The sequence below is a fragment of the Scleropages formosus genome, chromosome 21 (genome assembly GCF_900964775.1).
Source record: "Scleropages formosus chromosome 21, fSclFor1.1, whole genome shotgun sequence".
NCBI classification, from domain to species: domain Eukaryota; kingdom Metazoa; phylum Chordata; class Actinopteri; order Osteoglossiformes; family Osteoglossidae; genus Scleropages; species Scleropages formosus.
In genome coordinates, this window is record NC_041826.1 from 17040457 (window position 1) to 17055868 (window position 15412).

Genomic DNA, 15412 nt, shown 5'->3' on the forward strand with positions numbered 1-15412 from the left:
ATCAGCATGTTTGTGTGTTGTCCTCCAGGTGAAGGTGCTCTTTGCGGGGCAGGACATTGATAGAAGCCCCTTCATGGTCCATGTATCCAAGGCACTTGGAGACTCCAACAAGGTGTCAGCCCGTGGGCCAGGCCTAGAACCAGTGGGGAATATTGCCAATAAGCCCACTTACTTTGACATCTACACTGCAGGTGAGCCCTTTGTGTCCGGACCCAGTGACAGGTCTGATATGGAAGGTGCCCTAAGGTAGGTTAGGTGAAAATATGGCATTGGACCAACTTGTCACTGGAATTCCAGGTGCCGGGGCTGGAGACGTTGGTGTGGTGATCGTGGACTCCCAGGGAAGGAGGGACACAGTAGAGATAGTCCTGGAGAACAAGGGGGACAGCATTTTCCGCTGCACCTACAGACCAGTGCTAGAAGGACCCCACACCATATATATTACATTTGCAGGCCAGCAGATCCCCAAAAGTCCCTTTACTGTCAACATCTCTGAAGGTGAGCCTTCACGCAGCCAGCTTGTTCTCCATTGCTGGTGTGGATTCGGAACGTTGACCTGTTTGTGTTGTGGATACTGATTGATTAATTGTGTAATCACAGTTTTCTGACACTTGCCTTCCCTTCCTTTTTCCTTCACCTCCCCTCTCTAATTTGACGAACGAGTTTCACATGGAGCAATAATACCTGACCGATGGAACACTAACTGGGAAGAGTTTTTTTTTTTTTTTTTTTGGGGTCAGGCTGTAGGCAAAAATTAGGCTTTAGAGAAAGAATAATGCAGCTTTTGGTAGGAATGGGCTAAAAGCAGCAATATTTCAATGAATGCTATTTTCAGAAGTATTTACACGAAAGAGCCCATTCAGCACAGGGCTTGAGTCATTAATGAAAACTTTCAAAGCCACTGTATTTAAGTTCTTAGTCTGGCTCCTTTTGGAAACACAAAACGGCCTCTAAAGTAAAAGAAGTCTGGGGAATAGAGTTGTTTTGTTATCCAGTAAAACTTATCGGATTGGCTTTGGCAGAACTGGGTGTGTGTTAGGCAAGGAGCATGGCCTTCAACACAGTGGTCACATGGAGTAAGGGGGTGTAGCCACCTCATCAATGCTGGTTGTTCCTCTCAGGCAGAATTCAGCAGGAGCTCCGGGTTGCAGCCGGAGCCCAGCTTGGCTTGTGTGAAACCCTGTTCCATCTTCTCGTCCATCTGTCCTTCTAGCTCCGTGCAGCGCGCTGCCCACCGGGTCCCCGGTTCAGATAGTCCCCCAGTCTATTCGCACACCGCCCACAGACAAGGCCAAGAAAGTCCCCCCCCCGACTCCACCCAAACCCAGGCGACCAAGTTAGTACAGGCCGCTGGGTTGCGGTATGTGCCTGCGCTGGCCTGGCCTGGCCTATGCATCACCTCCCCTCACCACCTCCACCCAGCACTGATGACCCCCAGTTTTCAGCTTGTTGGCATGCACTGGTGCTTTGCTCTCTGTCGCCCCGCTCTGGTTCAGTCAGAGATGTGCCAAGAGGGTGGGACTTCCTTCTCGTATCGTCATGGAGATGGCAGACGCTCCTGACAGCTTTGTCACATCAGTGGATGGTCACTCTGACAGTCACTAGATGCAAAGGACGTGCTTCTGGCTTCTTTTTTCAACATATTTGGAACAGTTAAAAGCAGCTTATTTAAATCACCTTAAAGTGGAAAAGAAAAACGGAAAATCAGCTCAAAATGAGCAAAAGGTTTATGTCATGATTTTTTATTAATCTTACTTTAAATGGCTTCATATGATGTAGAGATGTTTCCAAGTCGACCTGACTTTTCAGCCATGTTCAGTCCTCTGATCTGCTGAGTCAGGGTGAGTGTCCATGTGACCATCCAGATTGGTAGGATGTTCATGTAGAGTCCGCTGTGCATGGCATTCTTCACGTCCCACAACATTCTCAGACTTGACCCAAATGTTCGACTTGACCCAAAACAATGACTGCATGTTCATCATAGCAATATTTCTCTGGCCTAGTGATACTGTCATAGAGAATGTCTTTTCAACTGTTCCTAACCCAAGTCATGCAAAAGTGCATCCTTTTCAAAGCGCTATACCACTGGTGGTCTTCATAACACATCAGCTACTCCTCATTGAAATCTGTGTTTACATGTCAATGTACAGTTCTTAAATCCATTTGGCCTTTTTACTCCCATTCACTTCATTTATTGAAGATGAAGAAAAAGATGTCTGTTTTTGTAATTTGAGGGAACTGTTACCTTGTGTAACCTGTGATATGGCCAAGCCACATACGTCAGCTTGGTTATTTTACTGCTCTGCAGTGCCCATTAGAAAACTTGTTAATTTTTCTGCCAAACTACCAAAATCCAACAGATGGAACATTCAACTTTCTCTTTAAACCCGACAAAGAGGAGACAATAGAGCAGCCAGCAGTCATTTTTAACCTGATGATTTTGTTTCTGCAAAGATTCATCATTTTTGCATGGATTCTTTCCATAGTAGTAGTAACAGATATTGTCTCTGGTTGGTAATGAAACATATGGTCCAAGTGGAGATTTTTCTTGATGAAATATCTCATCTGTTGGCTAACATCAGTGAGTAGGAATTAAAGCTGGATTTAACCACAACTCTGTTCTCTGTCCATGTTTGCTTTCTGTTTCTCTGCCCTGTGAAAGGAAACGGCTCATTTCCTACATCATGCTACAGCTGCTTCCAAGCGGCCGCCAATGGGAATGCGGCGCCGCATCCGTGACACTAACGCTGAGCATCAGCAGCTGCGCTTGTCCTCCAGTGGGAGTCCTGGTTCCTGTATAACTCCCCCCTGTAGCTCCTCTTTCTTGCTCCCTGACACATGTGAAACTTTCCTCTTTATTCCCCACAACAGCCAGCAACCCCAATGCCTGCCGGGCCACCGGGCGAGGCCTCCAGCCCAAGGGAGTCCGGGTGAAGGAGGTTGCCGACTTCAGGGTGTTCACCAAGGGTGCGGGCACCGGAGATCTCCGGGTCCTTGTGCGAGGCCCAAGTGAGTGCAGCCTTACTGACAACATTACAAAGGGACAGAAAGCAGCAGAAAAGTGCAGTACAATGTTTTGTTGGAGTGTGACCTGAAATCTGTGCATTTCTGCCTCTACTTCTTATCGGTTTGACTCAGCAAATATAAAAAATTTATGATTCCACAAAATGTATTTTTGTGCTCTTAAAAAAATGGCCTTCGGAAACAGACCTTACTGTACATTACCACTTCTCTGAGCACACTCTGTCCTTGATTCCCAGGGGGAGGAGAGGAGCCCGTCAAGGTTCGAGAGCTGGGAGATGGGGTGTTTGAGTGTGACTACTACCCAGTTGTGCCAGGAAAATACACTGTGATCATCACTTGGGGAGGACATGCCATCCCACGCAGGTAGGGGCCACACAGTTCATGTCCTCTTAACAGTGACACTGAGTCAACTGCATAGAACAGGAAGTTCTTGCCTTGCAAGAATGGGCAAAGGCAACCTTCTGAATTTCATCGGGGTTAATGTGAAAGGGCACACCCGATGCCCGAATTCCACAGAAGTTTAGGAGAACAGCAGACACTGACAACTGGCTGGGAAATTTGACACTGGACAGTAAAGTCCAAATCACAGCTGGCATAGTTATGTCAGGAAATGTTAAACACCACTAGTCTAATGTGAAGCCTCCAACAGGTGATTTACAGTGCACACGTATCACATTTTACATCACAGCTCTGCTTAATATTACATCAGAGGCCATAACAAGAACCTGACAAATGCGTAGTACTTTGAATCATGGCTAACACGTCATGAAGATTTAACTTTTAGTCTGGGCCTAATACAAACATGGGCTATCAGTCCTTGTGTTTTCAGTTCCAATGTCTTCTTTGGGAATTTTCTCCACGGGCAGTAAAACCCACAATATGGAATCCCAAGTTTACCAGCCCACTTGTCCATGTTGGTGCTTTACGTGTATGTACTTTCAGCCCCTTCGAGGTTCTGGTCAGTGAGGAGGCGGGATTACAGAAGGTTCGAGCTTGGGGTCCTGGCCTGGAGACTGGAATGGTGGGCAAGTCTGCAGACTTTGTGGTGGAAGCCATCGGCACAGAAGTGGGAACTCTGGGTAAGTCATAGGCATTTCGGTGTGGCTAGGGACTTGTGGGAAAGAAAGTTTTTCCAGGAGAAAGCTGGTGTAATAATGAGGAAGTTCATGTAATTAAGGTTCTATGGCCCAAACATGATTAACGGTTCTCTTGTGTATAGTGCTCCTGCAGTCAGACATCGACTCTAATTTGTGACTCGAATGCAATTGATCACGGACACCATTCTCATATGTTGCCATAGCGACCTCAACAACATGCTTACGGTTTTCTTGCAAATGACCCAAAAATGTCAGCTGGTCACATGCCCAACTGCACCTCCTCTCGTTGTCCCTGGTTACCTTGTGCTGAAATGCTCATTTAAGTAAACAGCAGTAATGAAAACGGAGCAGACAGGAGCCCCCGTGGGCAGTTCAGTCGAAGAGAACCAGCAGTCGAGTGAAAAACAATCCCACACAACGCAAGGGAAACAATGGTATTATTCTAAAGGCTAGTCAGCGCTCTCGTCTGTTTCCTCTTCTGAGCGTTATCATGCCGGCTACTCCTCCAGCCGAGGTTCCTTTGCTGCTTTCCCAACTCCTGCACTCACCAAACCCCCCTCTCTCCCCTTCCTGGACATTACCACTGTAATTATTTGGCGCTGAAGGAAACCTGTAGATTTCAGTGTCAGTTCACATTGGAGTTAAGAGTCTGCCTAGGGCTCTTCTGTTAGTTAACCACTGTCTGCAAGCAGAAAAGAAACTGAGGTCATAGCCCTTGTGATTAATGTGGGCCAAACAGCACTGTACTGAGTACACAATGCTATGCTTGATCCAAAGTGAATTTTTTTCCATTTTCCTCTGTTCGGCTAATAATATCTATAAGGTGCGTCTGCAAATAGCTAAATTTGCAGATTGTCCCAAAAAAGTTGGTGCCTTGAGGTAATAAGCCAGTTTGTTTTGAATCTGCAATCTGGTTTTTAAATAAACGCACTTTGATGGGACCCCAGGCGAATGGGAATTGTCAAAACCTTCATCACCAGGCTTCTCCATCGAGGGTCCGTCTCAAGCCAAGATTGAGTGTGATGACAAGGGTGATGGCTCCTGCGACGTGTCCTACTGGCCCACGGAACCAGGCGACTATGCTGTTCATGTCATCTGTGATGATGAAGACATCAAGGACAGCCCCTTCATGGCCCACATTCTTCCTGCTGCTAACAACGTCTTTCCTGACAAGGTCAACCAATGCATATATCTGGAACGTTCTGATTGCTTTCGATCTTGTGATTACAGTGAGATTGACATGTGGCATCCCTAGTGACACATCACTGGCTTCTTTTGTACAGGTGAAAGCCTATGGCCCAGGCCTGGAGCCAACAGGCTGCATTGTGAACAGACCTGCCGAATTCACCATTGATGCCCGTGCAGCTGGAAAGGGCCAGCTTAAGATCTATGCCCAGGTAAAGATAACTGTCAGAGGTCAAACGGTGTAACACACAGAGTTATGATGAGAGAATTATACTATGCTCTAGAGTCAGGCATTTTAATTCCTTTTCCTACAATTAAAACCTAAAACGTAAATTACTATTTTGAGGTATTAAAGTTGCTTTAAACATTATTTGGCCAAGGTTTTTGTTAAATACAGTGTATCATTAATATGACTAAAATGATTTGAGAATCGTCTGAATAAATGCAGAATCTCCACTTTCCTTTTTGCAGGATGCAGAAGGTTTCCCCATTGACATACAAATCACTGATAATGGAGACAACACATTTTTCTGTGTGTACATCCCAACCAAACCCATCAAACACACCATCATCATCACGTGGGGCGAGGTCAATGTACCCAACAGCCCCTTCAGGGTAAGTAGCCACAAATGAACAACTGTTTAAGAAAATCAGAATTGACAGGCCTTCTGTGTAATGGTGGTTTGACCTCTATTAGGCTACTCTGTCCATAGGTCTCATACCCAGTTGAGGCCATGTGATTTTTTTCTCTGAGGTGAACTTCAACCCCTCTGGCTTTGGACTTGCAGGTTACCATTGGAGAGGGAAGTCACCCAGAAAATGTAAAGGTGTATGGTCCAGGGGTGGAGAAGACAGGCTTGAAGGCCAATGAGCCCACCTACTTCACTGTGGACTGCAGCGAGGCTGGACAAGGTGACACTAAGTACCAGTATAAGACTGATATGGAAACTGGAATGCAATAAATTATAGGAAACCTTCATTTGTCTCTGGAATCTCGTATTCAACTCCGTACTTGTTTTGAATTTGTGAACAGAATCGTTGTTAAGCCAGGTCCTCTCACTGTGCTTCTACTCAACAGGTGATGTCAGTATTGGGATCAAGTGTGCTCCTGGTGTAGTGGGGCCAGCTGAAGCAGACATTGACTTTGACATCATCAAAAATGACAATGACACCTTCACTGTCAAGTATACCCCTCCTGGCCCGGGCCGCTACACTATTATGGTCCTGTTTGCTGACCAGGTGGGATCCCACAGGACACATGTATCACTGCTCATTCAGGAGTCTCACCATAAACATATACTTTTTTTGGCAGCCACAACAAAGTATATTTATTCTTTAAAGAGTCAGATAGTAATTTTTTTGGTTCTTATCTGATTATAGGAAATACCCATCAGCCCCTTCCGTATCAAGGTGGATCCTTCTCATGATGCTGCGAAGGTGAGGGCTGAAGGCCCTGGACTTAACAAGACAGGTATGCACTCATGTTACCTTGACACCTCAGATTTGCATAACGAATGTCTAGCAATCAAGTAAAATTGAATATTTAAAAGCACTGAATAAAAATGAGTAATGCAAATGTGTCAACCATATGGCTACTAGTGATTACATGGCTCAGGGTGCATGACAACAGTACAAGCACATGGGACCAAGTGGGAGATGCAATAGAGATCCAACGTCATGTTTTACAGGTGTGGAAGTTGGCAAGCCCACTCATTTCACGGTGTACACCAAGGGTGCAGGCAAAGCCAAGCTGGATGTCCAGTTTGTTGGAGCATCCAAGGGAGAGGCTGTAAGGGACTTTGAGATCATTGATAACCACGACTACTCCTACACTGTGCGGTACACAGCGGTACAACAGGTATATCCACCTCTGACATAAGTACAGGGGCTCTATACATATCTTCCATTTTCCCATTTTATTGTTGTTGGTGTCCTCTCACATTGATGAATCAAGCATTTGCTTTCCTTTCTTTGTTTCCCAATTTTTCTGTTTCATTTCTCAGTTCATTGCTGTTAGACGGTTTAACGTGACATTCTCTGTGGTTTGGCAAGTCACAGGTTCTTTGCTCTTCCCCACAGGGAAATATGACCATCTCAGTATCCCATGGTGGTGATTCCATTCCCAAAAGCCCATTCATGATCACTGTGGCTCCTCCACTGGACCTTAACAAGGTCAAAGTTCAAGGCCTGAATAGCAGTAAGCATTGTATTTGTAAGAATATTTCTGTTTGGAAAATTTAATTACACTCAACGCTCAATTCAACTGGTGTAAAACATTTTAAACTTTATTAGTACTGTAAATTTTAAGAGCAATATTAAAGTAATTTTATGCACTCTTAGGTTTACTAAGACACTATTTTCATGTGATTTCCAGAAGTGGATGTCGGGAAGGATCAGGAGTTTGTAGTCAACACACGGGGTGCAGGTGGGCAGGGCAAAGTGGATGTGAAGATTACCTCTCCCTCACGTCGGCCAATCCCATGCAAAGTGGAGTCAGGCACAGCTAATGACATTCACACAGTGAAGTACATCCCCCCTGAGGAGGGCCCTTACAAGGTGGACATCAACTATGATGGGAACCCTCTGCCTGGAAGCCCCTTTGCTGTGGAAGGGGTCATGCCACCTGATCCTTCTAAGGTACTGAAGATATTGCCTCTGTCGTGCCCCTCTGTCGTGATCTATAAGGACATAGCTGCATTATAGAAGCCAGAAGATAATGGCTTCTGCTGGTTCAGTTTATAGTTGATATTTCCTCTTCCTTTACTGCAGGTGCGTGCTTATGGTCCAGGATTGAAGGGAGGTATTGTGGGTAAGCCAGCCCCCTTTGCCATTGACACAAAGGGAGCAGGCACGGGTGGGCTAGGCCTGACAGTGGAGGGGCCATGTGAGGCCAAGATTGAGTGCCAAGACAACGGTGATGGCTCATGCTCTGTGTCGTATCTGCCCACCGAGCCGGGAGAGTACTCCATCAACATCCTTTTTGCTGATGCCCACATCCCTGGCTCACCGTTCAAGGCCTTGGTTCAGCCCATCTTCGACCCCAGCAAGGTGACAGCCAGTGGACCTGGCCTAGAGCGAGGCAAGGTCAATGAGGCAGGGTCCTTCACAGTAGACTGCTCCAAGGCAGGCGACGCTGAGCTCACAATTGAGATCATATCAGACTCAGGGGCCAAGGCCGAGGTGCACATCCAGAACAACAGCGATGGCACTTATTCCATCACCTACATCCCACCTTTCCATGGCATGTACACCATTACCATTAAGTACGGAGGACATGCTGTCCCGAAGTTCCCTGCCCGCCTGCAAGTTGACCCCTCCATTGACACCAGCAGCATCAAGGTCTACGGACCAGGAGTGGAACCCAGAGGTAAGAAGATTCATAAAGAAGTCTTTGCCGAAGTTTCAGCAAGAATTTTTTAAAACCTGGAATTATCAGATCTTCTACACTGTAAGTGCTTTAGCATACACTGTCACTATCCTTGTTTTCCTGAAGACTTGGCAAACCGAATAAAGTGCACCCATTGCTAATTAATTGGCCAAATAAACAAATCGCAGGAGGCAAAGTAGCATTTGGCAGATCTTGTTGTTTTGGTTGGTTCATTTCCTTTTGGTTAGTTTTCATGCACCCATCCTGTAAAAAACAGATTAGGAGGTCCTGCCACCCAATGTTCACCCTCTGGCTGAACATTTTCTCCATCTGCCTGGAAGAGAAAACAAGCACCCATGCCCTGCCATGACTGTGCAGCCAACTGGCATGCAAGGCTTTGTGGGTTGTGATGGCAAGCCAATCAGATTACAGTACGTTCGGTTAAGGAGCCAATCAGATTGCTGCAGCTGTTTCATGTTTTTCATATATGAAACCAGATGCGGGATTGTCCCCCACTCCCACTGCTGTCAGAGTCCCGGTGGCCTTCGGCCCAGTGGATACCCCCTAGCTGTTTTAGCTCTTCTCTTCAGTCTTTTTATGTATCCAGTGCAGGGCTCATACACAGTCAGTAAATTATTCATATTATTTATTGATACCAGGCTCTACGTAGAACTCAGCCATGCTGATCATTACACTTTTGCTAATCTACATGCTTATGAATCACAGTGATGCATATACAACATGTCCTCGTGATGTTTCATCTTTCACTTCAGTCTATCTTTGGATTAGGACACCTTCCAAATGTGTCACACCCAGAAGACATTGGGGGGAGATAGAGTGGGGAGAGGCACGGTGTAAAAAAGTCAGTTCTTCTCAGCTGAGGAGGTGCAAGGGACATCAAGGAAGAGTTACGACCTCATATGGACATTGAAATGTGTCTGTGCTCTGACAGTTCTCGGCGAAATATAATGGTCTCGTTCGAATCGATCCAACACAATAAGACATTGCATGATTTAGACCAGTTTTATGGCAATACCTAACATGCCACATCCATAGTTCTGTTTTAGTTTATTATTATTATTATTACTACTTTCTAGTTTTGGCACAATTTATGCTCGTGTTCACTTGTGTAATTCTACAAAACCAACTAGCTAATGTTCATTCAAGATCGGACAGAGGGTGTTCATGAGAAAAGGACATTCTTTATATCATCATTTTCATCATCATTAATAATTTTCTCATGATTCCATCCCAGGTTTCAAGTAGGCCTATGGTTTTTTAACCCGTTAATGTGTGACCTGATCGTGCTCTTGTCCTTCACAGGTGTCCTCCGGGAAGTCACAACACACTTTACGGTGGATGCTCATGCCTTGAAGACCAGGGGTGGCCACGTAAAGGCTCGGATTGTTAACCCCTCAGGCGCCAGCACGGACACTTACATTACTGATGATGGGGATGGGATGTACAGAGTGGAATACACTGCGTATGAAGATGGTATGAAACTCACATATAATCATTCATGTGTCCTTGAATGCTGTAATGTGTACAAGTGCAGCAGCCCAAACGAGATAACTGTTTTTGGAAGACCATAATAATTTCTGGAGAAATCTTCCTGATTTAAGCAATTTGTACCATGAGTCAGTTGGAGTGCGCCGACTTTTCCGTGTGATTTGGGTAACTATGGTCAATAACGTCGACTATGGAGGAAAGCTTGTAAAGCCAATAGCTTTTTCCCACCTTATTAATGTTTTTACAAAGCTGCAAGTCTCATTTTAAAAACAACAGCCCCTGGGGCTGTTTTCCCTCTTAGCTGGGGTGAAAATAACCTTGGAGTTTGGGAGATGTTATTACTCTAAAACACTGTGGTTATTTCTTGTTAACTCCAGTCCTTCCTTAATGGGACAGGCCATGAAAACTAGTGCAGTGACTTGATGGTGAATAAGCTATGCGGGAATAAATATAGGGCTAGGCGGTTAACAACCTGGCAGAGGAGGTAGGGAATGAGTGGAGGGCTTTGGGGAGAGTATAAATAGCAGGAGAATTACAGTAACACAGTGTTGATGACGAGCTTTGTCATGCAGAGGGGCTCTAACAGAAACAGGCTGCATTAAGAGTCTTGTTTTGAGAAGGATGAGAGAGTAGGAGCATGATCAGGCCTGGGGTTCGGGGTCCTCAGGGCATGCGGATCTGCGGGGCTGAGGCCCTCTGAGACCCTTATTAGCACTCCTTTGTGTGAGGCTTTGTGGACTGAGCGTCACTTCTGAGATAGGTGAGGAAATCAGATGGACAGCTTTTTGTGGTCACTGTCTATTCTGCTGGCTGCAGTTGTACAGTGTTTCCCGTTCTCTGTGGAAACAGTCACTGATCGGGACTCAGACTCATTGTGTAGCTGGAAGAACTGAACTTTTCTGTATTTTCTGACATGTTGAAAGATGATAAAAACTTGTCTTTGTGTTACCTCCCTAGGTATGCACTTGATTGAGATCCTGTATGATGAAGTTGCTGTTCCCAAGAGCCCCTTCAGGGTGCTGGTCACCGAGGGCTGCGATCCGACTCGCGTACGGGCCTACGGGCCTGGTCTGGAGGAAGGGCTGGTCAACAAGTCGAACCGCTTCACTGTGGAGACTAGGTACATTATCTATTGCGTACACTCAGGTGGGATGCTGTTTATTTACATTTTCCTTCTTTTAGGGAGGGAAAAGAAACTACATTTCTTAAACAACAATCATATCTCATTTTAAAAACATCACACTAAAAACGCCAGTTCTTTACTGATTTTCACTTCAGTCACATCTCTCTCTGTCCCACTCACATGCCTCCAATTCTTTCTCTCTTCTCATCTCTCCCTTCCACCCATTCTCCTCCCACTGTCTCTTATTCTCTGCAGGGGTGCAGGGACAGGGGGTCTAGGCTTGGCAATAGAAGGGCCCTCTGAGGCCAAGATGTCCTGCAAAGACAACAAAGACGGCAGCTGCAGCGTAGAATACATCCCCTTCACTCCTGGAGACTATGATGTAAACATCACCTTTGGTGGTCTCCCGATACCAGGTACTGTTTCACAGGCCTCAGCTGTGAATATTGTATGTCCTCATACAGGAACAGTGTAACTTCATTTGGCTCCTTCCCAACGATGTTTACTGAACACAGCATACTAGTAATGAACCTATAATGCACGCGATGAACTTTATATTCCAGTGAATGAAAGTAAAAGTAACTCTCGAAATATACCAACAGCGTTTCTGAACATTTCGTATAAATTTACGTGGAATCGGAAACCAGTGCGCACCTACCTGTTCTTTTGTTTTTGTAATTTTGGTTTTGACAACTCTCATGTTATGTGTACTTGAGCTTGACTGAAACCAAATTATGCAGCGAAACAATATAGTAAACGTACAGATGTGTGACACCTCATGTCTGCGCTCCTCGTCCACAGGAGGCCCCTTCCGAGTTCCGGTGCGGGAGCTGGTGGACCCCAGCAAGGTGAAGTGTTCGGGGCCGGGTCTGGGGAATGGAGTGCGGGCTCATGTCCCACAGACCTTCACCGTGGACAGCAGCAAAGCCGGCCTGGCCCCCCTGGAGGTGCTCCTCTACGGCCCGACTGGTGAGCAGAGCTACGGCAAACCTAGACAGACGGGATCACGCGCACACATTCCAACACACAGGGAAACACACTGATGTGGTTACACTGTTGTACCTTAAGGAATGCTGTCATTCACAGTAATGTTTATTCTTTTGAATACGGCTTATTCTTACAAGTCTAAGGCTAAGATATTTGTTTTAGGGGAATTAATTATGCTAGATGACCTAGTATTTTTCACAGGCATGGTATGATTATTTTATTTCTTTCTCTGCAGGGGTGGCTGAACCTGTGAGCATCAAAGACAACGGTGATGGCACACACACTGTTAATTACACACCCGCCAAAGATGGGCCTTACACCGTGTCTGTCAAATATGCCGACCAGGAGGTCCCTCGTAGGTGAGGACTGCACGCTTGACCACTTCGCTTAAATTTGTTGTACAAAGGGCAAGCTTTTTGGCAAAGATTCTTCCTTTTTTTGGTTGCTTCCCCCCGTCAGAGAGCAACGACTGTAATTGGTTTCACCAGTTCTCACCTGCCACAGTGAGAGTCAGTGTCAGCGTCAGGTCAAGTCCTTGACTAGTGTGGCATGGCAAAAAGCATTCGATTCATTCACGGAAAATAAAGACTTTTTCTTCATTAATTGTAAAAGGCCCTGATTTGCAGTCCTCGTTACTCATGTATTCTTCTCTCTCTCTCTCTCTCTCTCGTTGTCTCTTGCTCTTCTGCATTGTAGCCCATTTAAAATTAAGGTCCTGCCGGCCCACGATGCCAGCAAGGTCCGTGCCAGTGGCCCTGGGCTCAATGCTTCTGGTGTGCCTGCCAGCCTTCCTGTGGAGTTCACCATTGATGCTCGCGATGCTGGCGAGGGTCTGCTCACCGTGCAGATCCTGGTGAGTGTGACCAAACCCCCAACTCACTCTAGACCACATAAGGAAAAGCCATTCTGAGCAGCCCGCTGCCACCTTTACTGGGAAGGGTTGTTGGTTTGCTTCTTAACTGACCTTCTGTCTTTCAATTTTTGATCTGGTGAACCTCCCTACCTGTGTGCCTCATACACACAGCTAACCCAAGACCTTCATAAACTCTGAAGCACACATGATGGTACCCTGAGTTCCATTATTCTTCCGTTAATGGCACCCCCTTACCCTGTAAACCCCACCGTTGACTTGCGGAGGGTTCAGAATGTGGGTGGATGACCTGTCTGCCTGTTGCTCCAGGATCCTGAGGGTTGCGAGCAAGAAGCCTCAGTTTTTGTGGAGGACTGGGGCAGGAGGGTTTGGGAGAGGCATATTGTAAAGAAAACCATCCCATTCTTCATTAAGAAAGGCTGCGTAAGGCCACCCTTTTTCTGGCCTCGAATTTTACCCCTCACCTTGTCTGCTGTCTAGCCTTGCCCTCCTCCTGACCCCCCTTTTTGTACCATTTTAGAGCGTGAGCTTGCAGTGTTTTCCCATCTGCATTCCCCAAATGGTTTCACCTACGAAGCATGGCGCATTAAATGTAACACGGTATCTTCCCATCCGCATTTACCATATTTAACCCATATGCCCCGTGGTGCATTACATGCAGCACAGTGTTGTCCCGTCTGCATTTCTCAAATGGAGGTATATTTTGTGAACAGCATTCATGGTGCATTACCCAGCCCAGAGTGCCTTCAGATGCAATGGTACACAAGTACTTACAAACAAATCACTGCAGAAGCTTTACATCAGAGGCAGGCAACGCACCTTTTCCCGGCTATTTCTGCGGATAGCCGACAACAGAAATCACAGTATAGTTAGTAAAAAAAAAAAAAAAAGCTAAACACATTTATTTCAGAATTCTAATGACATTCTATGTTAAGTGTACATATACACAACACCAAAACATGTTTCTCTTGTTGAAAACTAGTGCGTTTCAGTGCAATGGATAAATAGTCCAATAAATAATGTTACAATGATGTACACCCATACCATAACTTAAAATTTTCAGAAATAATAGTAAATTTATTAACAAATTCGGTTAATCTAAAAGAGTTGACAACACATTTTTATGAAATGGCCACTTATGGCTCTTGGACAACGAGTTGCCCACTGCTGCATTACGTGATGAAATAATTTTTTAAACGCAGTTGTTTTTGTGCTGTGCTTGGTGTTTGGCATAATAATTAATTGAACAAGAAGGTGAGACTGGCTGTAAATAAGACTTATTACAGGACTTGCATTCGGAAACCAGATCTCTCAAATAGAAAGAGACAGGAAAGTACAAACTTCCTAGACTTAAAGTATTTTGAAAAATACAACAAATTGAAAGGCCATCCGCCTTCTGGTATGGCATAGCGATACTTTAGCGTGTCCAGGGCAAAAACTCATCTTTTAAATGAGGTGTGACGTTTATACCCTTCATTGCATCTCTTTGCGTGTCTGTGGATTGACGTCAATCAGACTTAACAGTTTTAATGTGGTTTGAAGTGCATGACTAACTCTGAGGACATACCTCTTTTTAAGCATATTTCATGAATAAAATTATGGTGAAGCAGAGAAATTCTTGATTCTCTCTTACAAATATTAATAAAATCTCATCACGCAGAGGAGAAAAACACTGGACTAAAGGCTGTGCAGGTGATGGCAGGGCATAACTGCAGAAAATAAAATTTACTTGAAATTACACCAGTCACGTTTATTTCACGTCAAACTTGATTGCTGACTACATGATCATGCGCGCGCACACACACACACACACACACACACACACACACACACACACACACAAAGAGAAACACACAAACAAAAATGATAATAATACTTGTCCCTCAGGACCCGGAGGGAAAGCCCAAGAAGGCCAACATCCGGGACAACAGAGATGGAACCTACACTGTGTCGTATGTGCCGGACATGACCGGACGCTACACCATTACTATCAAGTACGGCGGGGACGAGATCCCCTACTCGCCTTATCGCATCCATGCCCTCCCCACTGGGGACGCCAGCAAGTGCTTGGTCACAGGTCAGTCCAGCTCATGGTTTGGTCTAGGTTTTTATACAGTATCACTGGAGGACTTTTGCTTAACACCTGCATGTTGTTCTTTGTGTCTGCAGTGTCAATTGGTGGACATGGATTGGGTGAGTAGCTCCGATTTCTGTCCTTTTAATTGAAGCGTCAAACCCCAAATCAAGAT

The 15412-nt window shown here is 45.5% G+C and overlaps 1 protein-coding gene across 8 annotated transcripts in view; it reads left to right on the forward strand.

Moving 5' to 3' along the window:
- The window catches only part of flncb (filamin C, gamma b (actin binding protein 280)), a 52759-nt gene that overhangs the window by 25063 nt on the left and 12284 nt on the right, over positions 1-15412 (forward strand). For 4 of the 8 annotated variants that reach the window (XM_029247134.1, XM_029247135.1, XM_029247136.1 and 1 more), the window contains exons 7-30: positions 29-191; positions 298-498; positions 1214-1336; positions 2872-3009; positions 3261-3387; positions 3967-4103; positions 5102-5295; positions 5405-5518; positions 5778-5921; positions 6095-6218; positions 6385-6545; positions 6687-6777; positions 6995-7164; positions 7386-7503; positions 7681-7943; positions 8076-8673; positions 9997-10167; positions 11140-11302; positions 11561-11721; positions 12107-12274; positions 12528-12651; positions 12989-13145; positions 15051-15240; positions 15333-15356. In XM_029247134.1, coding sequence (XP_029102967.1) covers positions 29-191; positions 298-498; positions 1214-1336; positions 2872-3009; positions 3261-3387; positions 3967-4103; positions 5102-5295; positions 5405-5518; positions 5778-5921; positions 6095-6218; positions 6385-6545; positions 6687-6777; positions 6995-7164; positions 7386-7503; positions 7681-7943; positions 8076-8673; positions 9997-10167; positions 11140-11302; positions 11561-11721; positions 12107-12274; positions 12528-12651; positions 12989-13145; positions 15051-15240; positions 15333-15356 — 4024 coding nt within the window. The remainder of the gene's footprint in view (positions 1-28; positions 192-297; positions 499-1213; positions 1337-2871; positions 3010-3260; positions 3388-3966; positions 4104-5101; positions 5296-5404; positions 5519-5777; positions 5922-6094; positions 6219-6384; positions 6546-6686; positions 6778-6994; positions 7165-7385; positions 7504-7680; positions 7944-8075; positions 8674-9996; positions 10168-11139; positions 11303-11560; positions 11722-12106; positions 12275-12527; positions 12652-12988; positions 13146-15050; positions 15241-15332; positions 15357-15412) is intronic. The other 4 variants (XM_018730004.2, XM_018730005.2, XM_018730006.2 and 1 more) reach the window with 1 other exon arrangement.